General features: G+C 41.7%; 1 protein-coding gene across 8 annotated transcripts in view; it reads left to right on the top strand.

The window, feature by feature from the left end:
• Septin11 (septin 11) overlaps positions 1 to 16,217 on the top strand; it is a 100,334-nt gene that overhangs the window by 68,962 nt on the left and 15,155 nt on the right. For all 8 annotated transcript variants that reach the window (XR_012435754.1, XM_074041941.1, XM_074041938.1 and 5 more), the window contains exons 6-9: positions 4,045 to 4,141; positions 5,177 to 5,345; positions 12,926 to 13,058; positions 14,623 to 14,810. Coding sequence is in view for 7 of the 8 variants with exons in the window: in XM_074041941.1 (XP_073898042.1) it covers positions 4,045 to 4,141; positions 5,177 to 5,345; positions 12,926 to 13,058; positions 14,623 to 14,810 (587 nt within the window). In the remaining variant the exon portion in view is untranslated. The remainder of the gene's footprint in view (positions 1 to 4,044; positions 4,142 to 5,176; positions 5,346 to 12,925; positions 13,059 to 14,622; positions 14,811 to 16,217) is intronic.

Raw genomic sequence — 16,217 nt, 5'->3', positions numbered from 1 at the left:
GGGATGAAGTAGAAAATTTAAATAACTTGTGCATCTTACAAAATATCACTTGGGCAACTTGAGCCAAGGGTCTTGCCACACTCTCTTTGGGAGAGAATTTGGCTTGAAGTCCGTCTTTTACTTCTCAACTTAATCCATACAGGAAGAAGTGTGGATCAAAGAGCAGCTATTTCAATCTCTTTATTCTTGTATGCTGACAGAAAACAGAATTATTTTTCTCCCCACCCCCAGAATGTAGCCATAACTACCAAATAAGCCAACGTGAAAAGTCAGTTGTCTTGGACACCATCTCAGATATAGTTGGGTGCAAGGCTTGAGCCAATATTTTTGGCAAAAGTGTGTTTCTGACTTGAAATTTGTGCAGCGATCAACTGTCTAAACCAGTTCTGCTCAATAGAAATATTATGTGAGCTACACAAGTAATTAAGAATTTTCCAGTAGCTTCGTTAGAAAAAGCAGAAAGAAACTTGGCATTAATTTTAAGAACTCAATCTAAGCCAGTGGCTCACTCCTGTAATCCTAGCTACTTAAGAAGCATAGATCAGGAGGATGGAGGTTTGAAGCCAGCCTAGACAAATAGTGGGAAAGATTCTATCTTAGGGAAAAAAAAAAAAATTCATGACAAAGAAAGAGCTTGTGGAGGGGCTCAAGATGTAGGCCATAAGTTCAAACCCCAGTATTACAAAAAAAAAAAATCTAATATACCCAAAATGTATTTCAACATGTAAATCAGTTTAAAAATAACTGATGTGGTATTTTATTTTTTCATTTTACTTATTTTATTATTGTTGTGCTGGGTGTGGGTACATTGTAGCATTTACAAAGGTTGTTACAATGCTTTAAATACATCATGCTTGAGTTCTCTACAACCCCCCTGATTCCTGGAACAGTTTCAACAGGTATCATTTTTGCATTTACATACATGTGTGTACATTGTTTGCACCATTTTCTTCCTTATAAACCCCCACCCCCTACCCCAACCTCCCCACCTTCCCACTCCCACTAGTGCTAGCCCACCCCCTCTCCTTCCACTCCTCTCCAGCAGAGCCTGTTCTGCCCTCCTATTCTCCAATTTTGTAGAAGAAAAAACGTAACAGATAAAACAAGAAACGTGACGTTTTGTTAGTTTGAGATAAAGATAGCTACACGGGGAGTATCCTTGTGTTGTTCCCATGCATGTGTATTACAGCTCCAGTTGATTTGCCTCTTTAGTCCTCTTCACTCCTCTCTAGTCTGCTTCCCATGGTGGCCCCGGCCAGTTTAATTTCTATATTCATTTCTGTACACTGAGCACATCAACCTCATTCAAGGTTTTGGTTTCCTTCCCTTGCTCTGTCCCTCCCTTGCACAGCTCCCCTTAGTGTGACCTGTGTCCCATAATATTGCTGTATTTATTTTAAGTCTGTAATCTGCATATGAGGGAGAGCATGTGGCTTTTGGACTTCTGAACCTGGCTAACTTCACTTAAGATGATGTCTCCAGTTCCATCCATTTACCTGCCAATGACAAAATTTCATTCTTCTTTGTGGCTGAGTAAAATCCCATTGTGTATAAATACTGCATTTTCTTAATCCATTCATCAGTGGTGGGGCATCTTGGGTGTTTCCATAGCTTTGGCTATTGTGAATAGTGCTGCAGTAAACATGGGTGTGCAGGTGCCTTTGTAATAACCTAGTTGCATTCCTTCAAGTATATATCCCAATGAGTGGTATTGCTGGATCATATGGCAGATCTATGTTTAGATTTTTAAGAAGCTTCCATATTGTTTTCCAAAGTGGTTGTACTAGCTTATGTTCCCACAGCAGTGTATGAGGGTTCCTTTCTCCCCTGCATCCTCACCAACATTTGTTCATGATGGTGTTCTCAATGATAGCTATTCTAACAGGGGTGAGGTAGAATCTTAGTGTGATTTTAATTTGCATTTCCTATATGGCCAGGGATGCTGAGCATTTTTTCATGTGTTTTTTGGCTATTTGGATTTCTTCCTTTGAAAAAGTTCTGTTTAGTTCAGTTGCCTATTTCTTTATTGGGTCATTGATTTGGCGGGGGAGGGGAGTTTAGTTTTTCCAGCTCCCTGTATATTCTGGTTATCAGTCTCTTGTCTGATGTATAGCTAGCAAAGATTAATTCCCACTCTGTGGGTGGTCTCTTCAGTTTAGAGACCATTTCTTTTGGTGGGTAGAAGCTATTTAATTTCATGTAGTACCATGAAATTAAGGAAGAAAGCTTTCCTTTCTCTAAGTTGCTGGAATGCTTGAGTTCTACTGAGGAAGTCCTTGCCTATGCTTATTGTATCCAGAGTATTCCCTGCACTTCCCTGTACTACAAGGTTTCAGGTCTGACATTAAAGTTTAATCCACTTTGAGTTCATACTTGTACAGGGTGACAGGCATGGATCTTGTTTCAGTTTTCTGCAGATAGATAACCACTTTTCCCAGCAACATTTGAAGAGGCTGTCTTTTCTCCATCGTATGTTTTTGGTACCTTTGTCAAAAATAAGGTGAGTGTAGCTATATGGATTCATATTCGGGTCCTCTGTTCTGTTCCACTGGTCTTCATATCTGTTTTTGTGCCAGTACCATGCTGTTTTTATTGTTATGGTTCTGTACTATAGTTTGAAGTTCGGTATTATGATACCTCCAGCATTGCTCTTTTTGCTGAGTATTGCCTTGGCTATTCAAATGAACTTCAGGGTAGATAGTTCAATCTCTGTGATGAATGTCATTGGGATTTTGATGGGAATTGCGTTGAACATGTAGATTGCTTTTGGTAGTATAGCCATTTTCACTATGTTGATTCTGCCAATTCATGAGTTTGGGAGATCTCTCTTCCTCAATTTCTTTCATCAGAGGTTTGTAGTTCTCCTTGTAGAGGTCATTTACATCCTTTGTTAAGGTTATTCCTAGGTATTTGATTTTTTTGAGGCTATTGTAAGTGGAATTGTTTTCCTATATTCTTTTTCAATTCATTTTTGGTGTATAGAAAGGCTACTGATTTTTGTAAGTTGATTCTGTGTCCTGCTAATTTATGAAGCTGTTTATGGTATCTAGGAGTTTTTTGGTGGAATTTTTTTTTTTTTTTTTTTTTGTGATCTTTTAGGTATAAGGTCTTTGTGAATAGGGATAGTTTGACCTATTTATATTCCTTTTATTTTTTCTTCTTGCCTCATTGCTCTGGCTAGGAATTCCAAGACTATGTTGAATAGGAGTGGGGAAGGTGGGCATCCTTGTCTTTTTTCTTATGTTAGGGGAAATGGTTTCAGTTTTTCCCCATTAAGTATGATGTTGGCTATATTTGTTATATATAGCCTTTATTATGTTGACGTACATTCCTTCTATTCCTAGTTTCAACTTTTATGATATTTTAATAGCAGATCTTTGAAATCCAGTGCATATTTTATAATGATGCTACTTCTTAATTCAGATTTCAAATTTCTGTCAGAAATACTTGATCTGTATTTACATATCATAAAATTCAGTTAAAAAGTAGATTCATACTTCGCCATTCTTAACATACAGTTTTTTAATATGAGATAATAAATACTGAAGATAATTTCCTTTAAGGTTTGCATCTACCTTGAGTAGACTGGTCTTTGTTTTAAGAGAAAGACTTCTAAAATGGCAGTCATAGTAAACAATAAAGTTATGCTGAAAGGGAAAATATTTTGCACTGTTTCCATTTTAAATGTAAATTAATTAAAATATAATTTAATAAAATTTTAGAATGAGTTTCTTGGTCCTATAAGCCATCTTTCAGTAGTGAAAAGCACTACTGTGTTGGATGGCACATTCTGAAGCTTACTGTACAGTTGCCATGACTTACAGTTTCCCTTTAAATCTAGCTTACATCAAATATGCAGTGGAGGATGGGCTGCACAAAGTGCATCCACTGAGTCCTCTCCTGCCTGTTCTACCTGGTACCGCCTCTTTTCTTGCTACCAAGCAGAGAGAGATCCTCTCTAAGGGGCAGACTGCAGAAGTGTGTGGAGAAGACATCTTTGGGAGTTGGGGAAGATAAACACTCTTGTCCTCTGTTTCTTGGTAGGTCCATCTCCCGTTTGCAGTGGTTGGCAGTACTGAAGAGGTGAAGATTGGCAACAAGATGGCAAAAGCCAGGCAGTACCCCTGGGGTGTGGTGCAGGGTATGTTTGTCATGGGAAAGGGTCTTATATTTAGTACCTACAGTGAATGGCTACATTTCTTCCCTCTCCATCTTGTGTAGGGAGGTACAGGCGGCAGGCAGGAGAGAATGGAACCATTTCACCCCTGGCCTTCATGGGGGTAGGTAGACAGTGGCCAAAAGTAGCTACCAATCCCTAGTGGCCATGAGGCAGTCCCTCAAGATGTTGGGTTGTAGCAGGGCATGGTGGTGTACACCTATAATCCCACTTAGGAAGGCAGAGCCAAGAGGATAGTGAGTGAGAGGCCAGCCTGGGTAAAGTTAATGAGACCCTGTCCCAAAAACAAAATAAAAAGATAAAGGGTCTGGGGAAGTGGTTAAAATTGTAGAGTCCTTGCTAAGACCCTGGGTTCTATCTCCAGCACCACACTCCTACCTCTTCCCTCCCCAAACAAGTGTAGGGTTGTGTATACATTCCTAGGAAAGGAAAAAAGAATTCATCCCTAGGAGTTTGAACCAGTTGTATCATCAAAGTATCAGAAAGCTGAAAAATTTTCTTGTAAGCAAGAGGATACTTGTTTCTCCATCATCTCTGAGAAAGTCGTGTTCGAAGCAAATGTTATTTCAGTGAATATCTGGTAATTGGGAATAATGGTGCATTTAAAAACTGCTTTGTACAAGTCCTGACAGCATGGAGGGGTAGAAACTGGCCTGGTTTTTGAGTTAGATGATATGGCATTTGAATCTAGACCCTTACCTCTATGGGGAGGTTGGTTTGCTCATCAAAGCCAGGCTTCTGTGCCTGCAGGGCAAGAGTTACAACACCTACACGGCAGAATCATTATGAAGGGTATAAATGAGATTTGTAAAGTTCCTCCCTCAGCACCCTGCACTAACTTGGCAGTCAGTATTGTCACCATTAGCGCCATGATCACCGTTGTCAGAGTTGGTATCTTCATTTTTGAGACCTCAGATTTAGGAACGAAAATCACATCTTGGAAACATCATTTCAGATTTTCATTCCTGATAACCCACCCTTCTTCCTCATCTCTTGCAGTTGAGAATGAAAACCATTGTGATTTCGTGAAGCTGAGGGAGATGCTGATCCGTGTGAACATGGAGGACTTGAGAGAACAGACACACACCCGCCATTATGAATTGTATCGGCGTTGTAAGCTTGAGGAGATGGGGTTCAAGGACACTGACCCTGACAGCAAGCCCTTCAGGTACCAGGGCACCCAGCAGCCAGGTGTCTTTCAGACAGTGGCAGGGGTGGTGCACCGTAGGAATAATTGTTGCATTGAGGCACTGGTGATGGAGTTAATGACACAAATCATCAGGCATTGTCATAATCATTTTGTTTGTATTATTGCAACTAAATGATGTAGTGAATGTCATTATTATCATTCACATTTTACAGGTCATGAGTCTTAGGCACTGAAAGTGTAAGCAACCTGTCTAAGGTCCTGTGAGCAGGAAGTGACGGGTAGGTTTTGAGCCCTCACAACGTGGCTCTGGAGCCCGGGCTGCTAACCATTATGTTTGCAGAGTACAGAGCCTGACCCATGCACTCACCAAGGCATGGCTGCTGATTAATTTGCCCCATACGAATTTTTTTTGGGGTAGGACTGGGGTTTGAACTCAACTTCATGCTTGCAAAGCAGGTACTCTACCTACCATTTGAGCCACACCTCCAGTCCACTTTGGTCTGGTTAGTTTGGAGATGGGGGTCTCAAAACTATTTGCTAGGGCTGACTTATAATGGAGATCCTCCCAATCTTAGCCTCCCAAGTCGCTTAGGTTATAGGTGTGAGCTACTGCTGCCTGGCATCCCCATATGGTTTTGTCAAGCAGGTTTAACTTCCCAAGGCCCTTTGCATTTAGTTAACACTTTGTTCAAGTCTAACTACAGAGGAGTAGGAAAGGGAATAACTTCTAGAAAATGCATGTATTTCCCCACATTATTAGTGGGTGGAGATGCACAGTGTGAAGGGGAGAAGTGAATGGAGGATTAGTGTCAGGCAGATGCTCGTCCCCTGCCAGTGCCCAGTGGTAGGGAGAGTGTTGGCAGCATGGGGCACTGGTGCTCACACCAGGCTTGGTGAATGGTGGGATGACCTTGGGTCACAGTGGAAAGTGAGGCTGCCTGGTCATGTCGCCACCTCCTGGTAGAGGGGCACATTTGACTAGACTAAGCCCAAGCAATTTCTTAATGGAAACTTGAATTGAGGCAATGTGAAGTTTGGGCTCTTGGCCTCTTCTGATTAGGACCCCAGTGCTTTCATAAAAACTCTTTTCTTCCTCTCTTGTGGCTATCCCTGTGACACATTCTGATGTCCATAAGCTGTAGAACTGATGGCTGGCTATGGAACCTGATGCAGTGTGTGCACAGTGTGTGCACATTTTGTCTCCTGGGACTGAGCTGTCTTTGTGGCAGAAGAGGGTTTATTTTCTTGGAATTGTTTTGAGGATAGTTCAGTAATGCCTGGGCTGATTGCCTGCTATGGTGCTACTCTGGAGTCCCATAAGCATGTGTATATATGGTGGGAACAAATTCAGACTCCAGAAGAAGGGTTTCTAATCAAGAAGTTAACTTCTAGCCGAGTTTGCATCATTTAATCCTGCCCTTGGGCTTGAAAAACTGTCAACCATATGAAATAGCACTTTCTGAGGCAAGGCACTGCAGAACTTTTTGTGACGTTAAGTTTCGCTAATTGAACCTTGAAATGGATTTACCAGAAAATAGTCCCATAAAACCAAGCCCACTCTATAGTTTTTAGAACTGATTAAAATGATTGTGTGTGGAAAAGTCTATCTCTAGTATTTCAAGGAGTATTTATTTTCATGTACAGAGATGGAACAAAGGAACTGCCATGAAATTGAATTAATTGACCATTCAAATACAGACAGTGGGGCTGGTAGAGTGGCTCAGGTGATAAAAGCACCTGCCTAGCAAGCATGAAGTCCTGAGTTCAAACCCCAGTGCTGCCTCAAGAAACCCAAATCCAGACAGTATTGAAGAGCCCTGGCCTAAGAGTCAGGAGCCCAGGTTAAAGTCTTGGCTTTGCAGACCACATGGTCTCCACATAACTGCTCAATTCTGCCCTTCTCATTCGAAAGCAGCCATAGACCATAATAGAAATGAATGGGTATGGCTGTGTCCAATAAAACTTTATTTATAAAAACAGAAAGGAGGGCCAGGTGTGGTGGCACACATAGGTACACATGTGTAATCCCTGCTACTCAGAAGGTAGATGTAGGAGGTCCGAGGCAGGTCCTGACAAAAGTGCAAGACCCTATCTGAAAAGCAAACTAAAGCGCAAAGGTCTGGGGCATGGTTCAAGAGACAATGAGTTCAAACCCCAGGACCACCAGAAAACAAAAATAAAAATAATCCCAAAGAAGGAGGCTTAGATTTGGTCCTTGGGCTCTAATTTGCCAACACCTGAGACTAGATTGTAACCTGAGGCCTGTGGACCACCTGCAAAAGTTAGTGTTTGTGACAGTTTGTTAGTGGTAATTTGGTCCCACAATGTTAAGAACCACTCAACATAGCTATGTTTTTTTTTCTGTCTGGAATTTGAAGAGTCTGTGATGACTCTGTTAGCTGTCTACCACCACCAGGAAGGACCAGACAACCAAGTCAGCCTGTTTAGGGGAAAGCAAAGTCCTTCTACCGTGTTGACCCCACTGCTTAGGTTTCTAGGGGCTTGGAGAATCAGGAGCAAGCCAGCAGCCTGCTCTGTTGTCTCTGTAGCTGGTGTTTTAGTTCAGGAATCTCCTGAAGCCTGGGGGTAAGTTCCTGCCAGGAGGAGGGTGAGACTGGCTAGATCCAGCAGGGATTTTGCAAGGTATGGGTTGCTGCTGGGCCAGCCTACCGCTCTGCTCACCTTGTCTCTGGGGGCTTCAGGATCAATGGGAGATGACACTTGAGGCCACCCAATGTTTAGAAAACATGTCTCCCTCCCCCCAATTTCATCTGATTTCTACCAGCCTGAAGTTTCCTTGTTGATGATGAAATGGGAAATTTTATATACTTATGACCCAGGCCTTTACTCTATGCTATATAATAGGGAAAAAAAAAAAGCCAAAAGTAGATTTTCTAAAAACAAATGCCTTCTATCTCCACAGTAACTAGGACCAGGTTTTCCATTTAAAGTGGAAACAGATTCTCCTGTTAGAGTGCCATCCAAACTCAAGTGTCCCTCCCACAGTGGGAGAGATCACCCGGAATGCGAAAGCTGGCTTTGAGCACACAGCTTGGTAAATAGCAGTGTGAAGTAAACTTGAGTTCTCTTTTTTGGAAGCCATTACTTTAAAGTGCTCAGTCTTTCCCTTGGGGAATCTTGGGCCCCCAACACTTCCTGTGTCCCTGGGACCACACTATGGAGGAGTGGAGGCAGGTGACTGTACAAGAAGGGTTGTCAGAGCCAAAAATAAGCAGAAGCCATAGTTGATTTCAGTGACTTGCCAGAATTTCATTGTTGAAATCAGCATTCCTGGATGTTCTTGGAAGAATTTTTTTTTTCATATGAATTTGGGATGCTCTTGGAAGGGTATAAATGAAACACTGAAAGTTTTTATATTCTCAATGCAGAATATTCCTGTGTGGGTATGCAGTGAAGTTGGTCATTCCCCTTGAACATGCTGTGCTTTTGCCTACCATGTGGTGTGATCCCCACTTGTGTTCATATCATGTGTTTATAAGCAGAGAGCAAGCTCTAGGACAACTATCACCTCTATATGTTGCATGGTGAGAGAAAATGGGGGACAGGACTGCACAGGGCCAGGCAAGTTCAAGCCCTGCAAGCACACCGTGGGTAGTAATAATGGAGTGTGGCCCTGGGGTTGTCCTTGAACCTGTCTGAACTTGGAGCTCTGTCTCTATTGTCTTCTGGCAGCATACATAGAAGTCCAGGCATCAGCCTGGTTTTCCTGTGTCCATCTTTCCCACCTGGTCCTGGACATGCCCACCTGTTGGCCTGTGGCCATAGAACTTGCTTCCACCCACCAGAGTACCTGCTCCTTCCCTAGACCCACTTCTTTTTTTCTCCCTGTCCCTTTCTGGGTGGCATTTTAAAGGTTAAATGAGGAGTGGAGTTGTGGGCCACCAAAGGGAATGAGGGGACTGATGGTGTTTCCCTGAGCTATTTTTCTCTTGAAATGCCATTGCCCTTTTTACAATAGTCCCTGCCCAAACTGTTCCTTCCTCCTCTCAAAATGCCATATTCTCCTGACTTACCACCAGTCAGCTCACAGAAAGTGCTTGGTTACCACCATTCTCTGAAGGATAGAAAATTCTCAGACCTGAGAAACCCATTTGTGTCTAGAGTGTCCAGGCCTCGGTTCACCAGCCATGCTCTCCCATCTGAGCTAGGCAGCCTAGGTTCAGTCCTGGTTCAGTCACTTCATGATGTGACCTGGGCAAATAACTATCCATGTGCCCACAGTTCTCCATCTATAAAAAGGGAGAGGTAGATGCCTACCTTACTTAGTTGGTTGTTGTGAGAATTCAGTGAATCCGCATGTATAAATTACTCCATAAAAATCCTGGTGGTGATGACCATACTCTGGCATGTCCTCCACTAAATAGTTCCAGAAGATTCAAACAGAGAATTAGACTGTTTGAGTTACCAAAATTAAGGTGAACCAAAGTGTCTGTGTTCATTCTCCCTTCCCTTGGTGTGCACAAGCAAAGCCTTTCTCTTCCCTGGGCTGCTAAAGAGAAAGTTAGAAGATAAGATCAGCAATTTCAGAACATCCTAAAACCTTGTGAAACAATTGCAGATTTCTCATTTAGAAAAGGGTGTTAATAACTGTAATTAAAAATTAAGATTGGGGATGGTGGAGTGGCGGCGCCAAGTGGTACCTGTCAAGCACAAGGCCTTGAGGTCAACTCCCAGTACCACCAAGCAAACAAACAAACAAACACAAATTAAGTTTGAAGAACTAAACTTGCAAATGTGAGTGGATAATATAAACCCACTTTATTCTGAGCTGGAGTTTGATGCTTGGAAACATGCATGAGGTATCTGGTATTTCTGGTTTACAGCTCAGTTGGCAGAGATGCCTAGGGAGTATGATGTGGACATTTTGGTTATCCTAATTGTTTGTGAGTAACTTAGGGTAATTTTAATTCCTTGGGTAAGGTTTTAGGGTATCTTTCTCATTTGTTGCTATGATTATCATTCCCCATGTTAGAATTCAAAAGCTGGCTCACTTCCTGGAATACGACGACATAACTAAGAAGCAGCATTTGTTTAGTCCATTTTCTTGTTCTGGCCCAGATGCCTAAACTACCACCAGACCTGTAGCCAAGGCCAGGCTAGCCAATGGCAAAGCTGCTCCCTAGGCTTTCTGTAGGACGGGGGCATGCTGGTTTTGAGATGGAACTACGGTATGCAAAAACGTTTTCCTCCATGGTCCACTGTGCACATTTCATGCCATATGACAACTCTTCTTGTTTGTACTGCACTCTGAAATTTTTTTTTTAATCCTGGTCTCTTAAACTTTTTCTTTCAACATATTGGTTAAGACCCATGGTTGTGTTTCATAGTTTAAAAATATATCTCCCAAAACTGGAGCATAAATTAGGGTGTGGTTGGGGCCAGATAAGGCAGTCATCTTGAACGTTCTCAGTATTTAGGCTGTCATTACCCAAAAGTGCAGTCTATCCATGAATTACTTCAGAAGGTTTCCATGGTAAACAAATCTGAGGAACTGTAAATGATCTGTAAATCATGTTGAATAGGTTATTGTATAGAAGGGATTCTCAGCATTTAAGAGTAGTGGAGCTTAGCACGTAACCACCTGGCAAGCATTTCAAAACAGACTTGACTATAGCCAGACATTCTGAATGTGCATCTCCGAGAGTGGGTGTAGGGATCTGTATTTAGAAAAGTAACTAAGACGTGCCCCGTGATCCTGATGTGCTGCCACGACTGGAATCCACTACACACTCTGAATCCCCTAAAGGGAGAACACTCAAGCATTTTCTCCTTCTCTTTTGACTTTGGTAACCCTTTTTGAGAGAGCCTCTTTTGAAACTAGGTAGTGACCTCTGGAACACGTTGGTTATTTTTTCTATAAAAGATGTTCCATTGCTTGTTAGAAGAGAACAGTCCATTCATTATACTAAAATAAACAGAAACTGAGTTTTCTGTACAATTTCACAGCAGTCATCCTCTTCCTCTGGCAATTATGACACAAATAATAGTGATAAAGTGTTTATTGCAACAGCTGGGTACTGGTGACTCATACCTGTAGTCCTAGATACTTGGAAGACAGATCAGGAGGATCAAGTTTGAGGCCAGCCTGGGCAAATAGTTCTCAAGACCCCATCTCCAAAATAACTAGAGAAAAGAGGGCTGAAGGTGTAGCTCAAGTGGTAGAGTGCCTGCTTTGCAAATGCTTTGCACTGGGTTTAAACCCTAGTCCCACCAAAAAAAAAAAAAAAGTTTATTACAAGCTGACAAATTCATGAATTATTTTATAGTTCTATTGTCAACACAGTTCTGTATCTCAGTAGCTATCTTTTAAATTTGAAGTCCAAATATTGCTATTAATATTAGCCAACTAAAATTGCCTGACTTGCTTTTGTCTCATAAGATAATGTGAAAGCTAAATATGTCAGCTTGTTCCTGTGCTGAGGGCACAGAGGTGATTTCTCATAAATTAATGGTAGAACTATAACCGTCCTGACACATTCTCTAATCCCAACGTAATCGTCCAGTTCATTATAGATGTGTGTGTGTCTTCATGCACTTGTGCTCTCCCCACTGGAATTTCCTCTTTCCTGCCTTAGTGGACAGGTGTAACTGTGGTGAGTGGCTCTGCAGGGTGCCTTGGAGCATCTCCAGTGGCTTTCTAGTTTGTAGTCTGACCCGGAATGAGTTTGGTCCATGGGTAAAAAAGGTAGATAGTACTGCAGACCTGTGTCTCTATACGACTGTTGTTTTAGGGGCTGCAAAAGAGAAACAGATAGCACCTTAAGAAAATGTGTATGTGGGGAGTGGCTGTTTCCTTCAGTTGTGTTAGCAACGGTTCTTACTTAGAGATAAAGCTGAGTCATGACATTTAATGTAAAATGTTAGGCTCTTGTGTTCTGTAGACAGGAAGAGGATGGGGTTTTGAATGAAAATAAAACTCCTCCCTGCACTATTTAGAATTGGTAATGTAACTTGAAAAGTGGCAGTTTTCTGTTCTACCTCTAAAAGTGCTCTTGTCTTTAGTTTGTTCATTGAGTCTGTTTTTCAGATTGGGGGCTGGAATGAGATGAGAGGAGGAAGGGGAGCATGTATTAAGCACTAATTATATGTCAAATGCTTTGCTCACTTTTCCCACATTTAAGTCTCATAATCACTTTCATGAAAGGTAAGTGGTACCGTATCTGCATCTCATACGTCAGAGGTCACACCTTTCCCAAGATTAGTCAGTCAGTGGGGCCAGAATTCCAACCATGCTCTGACTTGATCTAGTGTCTGTTATTTCAACCCCTATACGAGGCCATCTTCTAACAACACGAATTGTGTCTTCAGTTTAGGTTTTCCCTGTGTGAGTGTACATAAGATAAAACTTGGCCAGCTACTGATATCTCTTTAGGACTGCATTGTGCTTATTGACTAATTACTGGTTCTTAATGCTTGCAACAGAAATAAAAATAAGTAAAACTGTGATCTTATTTGAGCTTTGGTATGATAAACAGCAGCTTTATCTGTTTTTTGGAAGTAGAGGTGTAGAAATGGTATCAACTGAAATTTTTTAGGCAATTTCATGACCCTAGTTTTGATTTGTGGATTTTGAATAGTCTTCAGGAGACATATGAAGCCAAGAGGAATGAATTCCTAGGAGAACTTCAGAAGAAAGAAGAAGAAATGAGACAAATGTTTGTTATGAGAGTGAAGGAGAAAGAGGCTGAACTTAAAGAGGCAGAGAAAGAGGTAAGCCATCTGTCCTCCAAGAAAGAGGAACCAAAACAGTTATTTTATAATACTTCACATTTTATAGGATTTCATACTGCTTTTATATGCCTTTTATCATAAGAGTGGCATACCAACCTGACAGAAAGACTGGGCCAGATATTCTTGTCCCCACTTTATAGATGGTAAACTGAGAGGCATAAACGTAGACTGATTTTTGGCTGTCACCTACCTAGTTAGCAGCAAAACCAAGACCTGATCATATGTTCTTTGCTGCTCAAGTTATGAGTCTTGAAATGTGAGATTTGAGATTCTGGGACTATTATTATCATCTTAGTTTCTCAGCCAATTCAGTGAGCTCAATAGCAGAGAGCCCTTTGGCATTGTATTGTGAGCGGTGGCCTGAAGTGCAACTGGTGTTCCATGCCTGTGCTCTGGCTTCTCCCTTTCCAGCATCCCTCTAAACCTACCTTGGTCCCCATCTATCCCCTGGCCAAACTGCTTCCCAGAGGTTTGCACCAATTTTTACCATGGTACTCTTCCCATTTTATTTTATTTTTTTAATTTGAGAGAGTATCTGGCTGTGTAGCCCAGGCTGGCTTCAAACTTGGCAATCTTCCTGCCTTAGCCTCTGAAGTGCTGAGATTACAGGTGTGCACCACCACACCTAGCTCTTACCACATTTAAGAGAGAGAAAGTTAGGAGGAGGAGGGAAAAAGAGGGAGAGGGAGAGAGATGACTGGTTCCTGCTGGTAGATAATAAATGTTTCTGGTGCTTGACCGATGGCTCAGTACTTTCCTAAATGAAAGGACAAATAATTTTCTCATCTTCTTTTAACTTATTTTAAAAAGACTATTGAAGCTTGGAGGTTATTTACATAGTTAAGCACTCAAGATGGTTTTGCTGCACAGAAAGGAAAATTGAGCCTTATCTGCTATTGGCCTTGAGAATCAAGTGGATGATGAATAAAAATTTAGAATTATAGTAAGCATGTCCTCCTTTGTTCTTGTTTTTGTTTCTGATTGCAAATTTGTTTTGTTTTACTTTGGTTTTCTTTGTTGTTGTTGTTATTTGTTTGTTTTTTGGTGCTGGGAATCAACCCCAGGGTGTCACAGTTGCTAGGCTGGTCCTTTACGAGTGAGCTACACTCTTGGCCTGTGATTGTGATTTTTTTAAATGCAACTTGTCAAAGCCCCCCCACTACCACCATGTGTGTCACACACACACACACTCTACAAAGGACCAGACGTAAAGAACCACTTTCAGCACTCAGGGAAAGAGTTATTAGGATTATGGATCATTTTTATTTCCTTTGTGCTTTTTAAGAATGGATGTGTATCTTATTATCAAAAAGAGTGTTCAAGGAATTTTCAGCCCCGAGGGGATGATGTGACAAAGAGCCTAGGAATTGGAGGAATGCTCCTCAGCATCTTAGCCTTCTCCAGCAAGCCACCAAAACGGCTCCTGTGATTAAAGCAGGTGTAGCCATGTGAAGAACTTTTGGTTTTGTATGTTGCACATAGCCTTACCTCCATAAGATTTTCACGGACTTCACCAAGCATCTTCTCCTCATTTTCTGTCTAGCTCCACGAGAAGTTTGACCTCCTAAAGCGGACACACCAAGAAGAAAAGAAGAAGGTGGAAGACAAGAAGAAGGAGCTTGAGGAGGAGGTGAACAACTTCCAGAAGAAGAAAGCAGCAGCTCAGCTGCTCCAGTCCCAGGCCCAGCAGTCTGGTGCCCAGCAAACCAAGAAAGACAAGGATAAGAAAAAGTAAGCAGGTGTCACCCCTTCTATTGGGGACCTCTAACAATTTATTCCTTTTGCATGTCCACTTTTCCTACTTACAGACTGGAAACTGGTCTGTTAACAAAAAAACAAAACAAGTATTTTTTCTACAGTATAGAGAAGGTGATAAAGGTTTTTAAAGTATTTTTAAAGGGTACACAAGGATTAATTTATAAAACTTGACCGTGTTGATGAAGCAATCAGGACTGGAATAACCTGTCATCTCCCACAGCAGCTTCTCAGAAAAGGCAGGTGTATTTCCCTTCAGTGCCCCTGAAGATAATTCTCATGATTTTTTTTTTTTTTTTTTGGTAAAGAGCACCCTAAAATCAATATTGTTAAAATGGTTTTCCTACTCTGTGATGTAAGTGTGGTGAGCCAGTCATTGCAGTCTTGTTCCCAACTGTAGCATGTGCAAGAGCGGCCATGGTTTCCTTTCAGCAAGATGGTGAATTGTCTTATAGTGACATGTGATCAAAATGTCCACCAAATCAACTCACTCCTGCTGACCCTCCAGCCACACCTGTACCCACTCACAAAACATGTTTAAATATGGCCTTGATTTAATATGCCAAAGGGTCAGAGTCTGCTCTTGAGTGGTTACTTCCTATGATACTCCAACAGCAGTTGTTTGACCCCAGTATGAGATTTGAGCTTCCTTGAAATCGTCCTGTGATTTGAAGCTCTCCTTTGAATCACTGTAAAGAGTAGAGAATGACGTTTTATGACAGTAGCTGTTAGGTGATGTAGGCATAGTGATAAGGAGGCATGTGGAGAAAACCTTTGCAGGGTCCCATAGGAGTTCACGGCTGCCACCCTCCTTGTCTGTTGAAGCTGCCCTGCTCCTGGCGCAGTATGGCACTTGAAGTTTGCTTCAAGATTCTTGATCTTCATTCTCAGATGCCAGAGTGCTAGGAAAAAAGAGGCCGGCTAAGAGACAGAACAAAAATGTTGGTACTCAAGCAGGAAGAGAATTACATTTTTTAGAAATGTAGCAGATAGGATTGAGTCTCTGCTTAATCTGAACTTGAAACTGTTGTAAGAAGGAGGAGCCCAGTGCTGCTGCCCACTTAACATGTGGCAGGCTCACTCTTACAGAATCTTGTGACATTGCCAGTGTGAAGGTCAAAATGCACTGCTGCAGCAACAGGCCGAGAGAAGATTAAATCATGCTTTATGCACTTTGACTGTCCAAGTTCTGAGACAGTAGAAAATGTGTTGAGCCCAGAGAAGCAAGGACACTTTGTAAGCAGTAACGAAAGTAGTCCATGTAAATAAGGTGGGATTTAATTGGGTCAGTACAGACCCAAGTGACCAAAGGACTCTAAAAGCTTCAAATCTGACTCTGCTGGATTAATTCTGAGAGAAACAAATGCCTAGATTACAACACAG

This window comes from Castor canadensis, chromosome 9, assembly GCF_047511655.1.
Source record: "Castor canadensis chromosome 9, mCasCan1.hap1v2, whole genome shotgun sequence".
Lineage (NCBI taxonomy): Eukaryota > Metazoa > Chordata > Mammalia > Rodentia > Castoridae > Castor > Castor canadensis.
The sequence above is the reverse complement of the archived record's forward strand: the minus strand, read 5'-3'. Positions and strand labels throughout refer to the sequence as shown.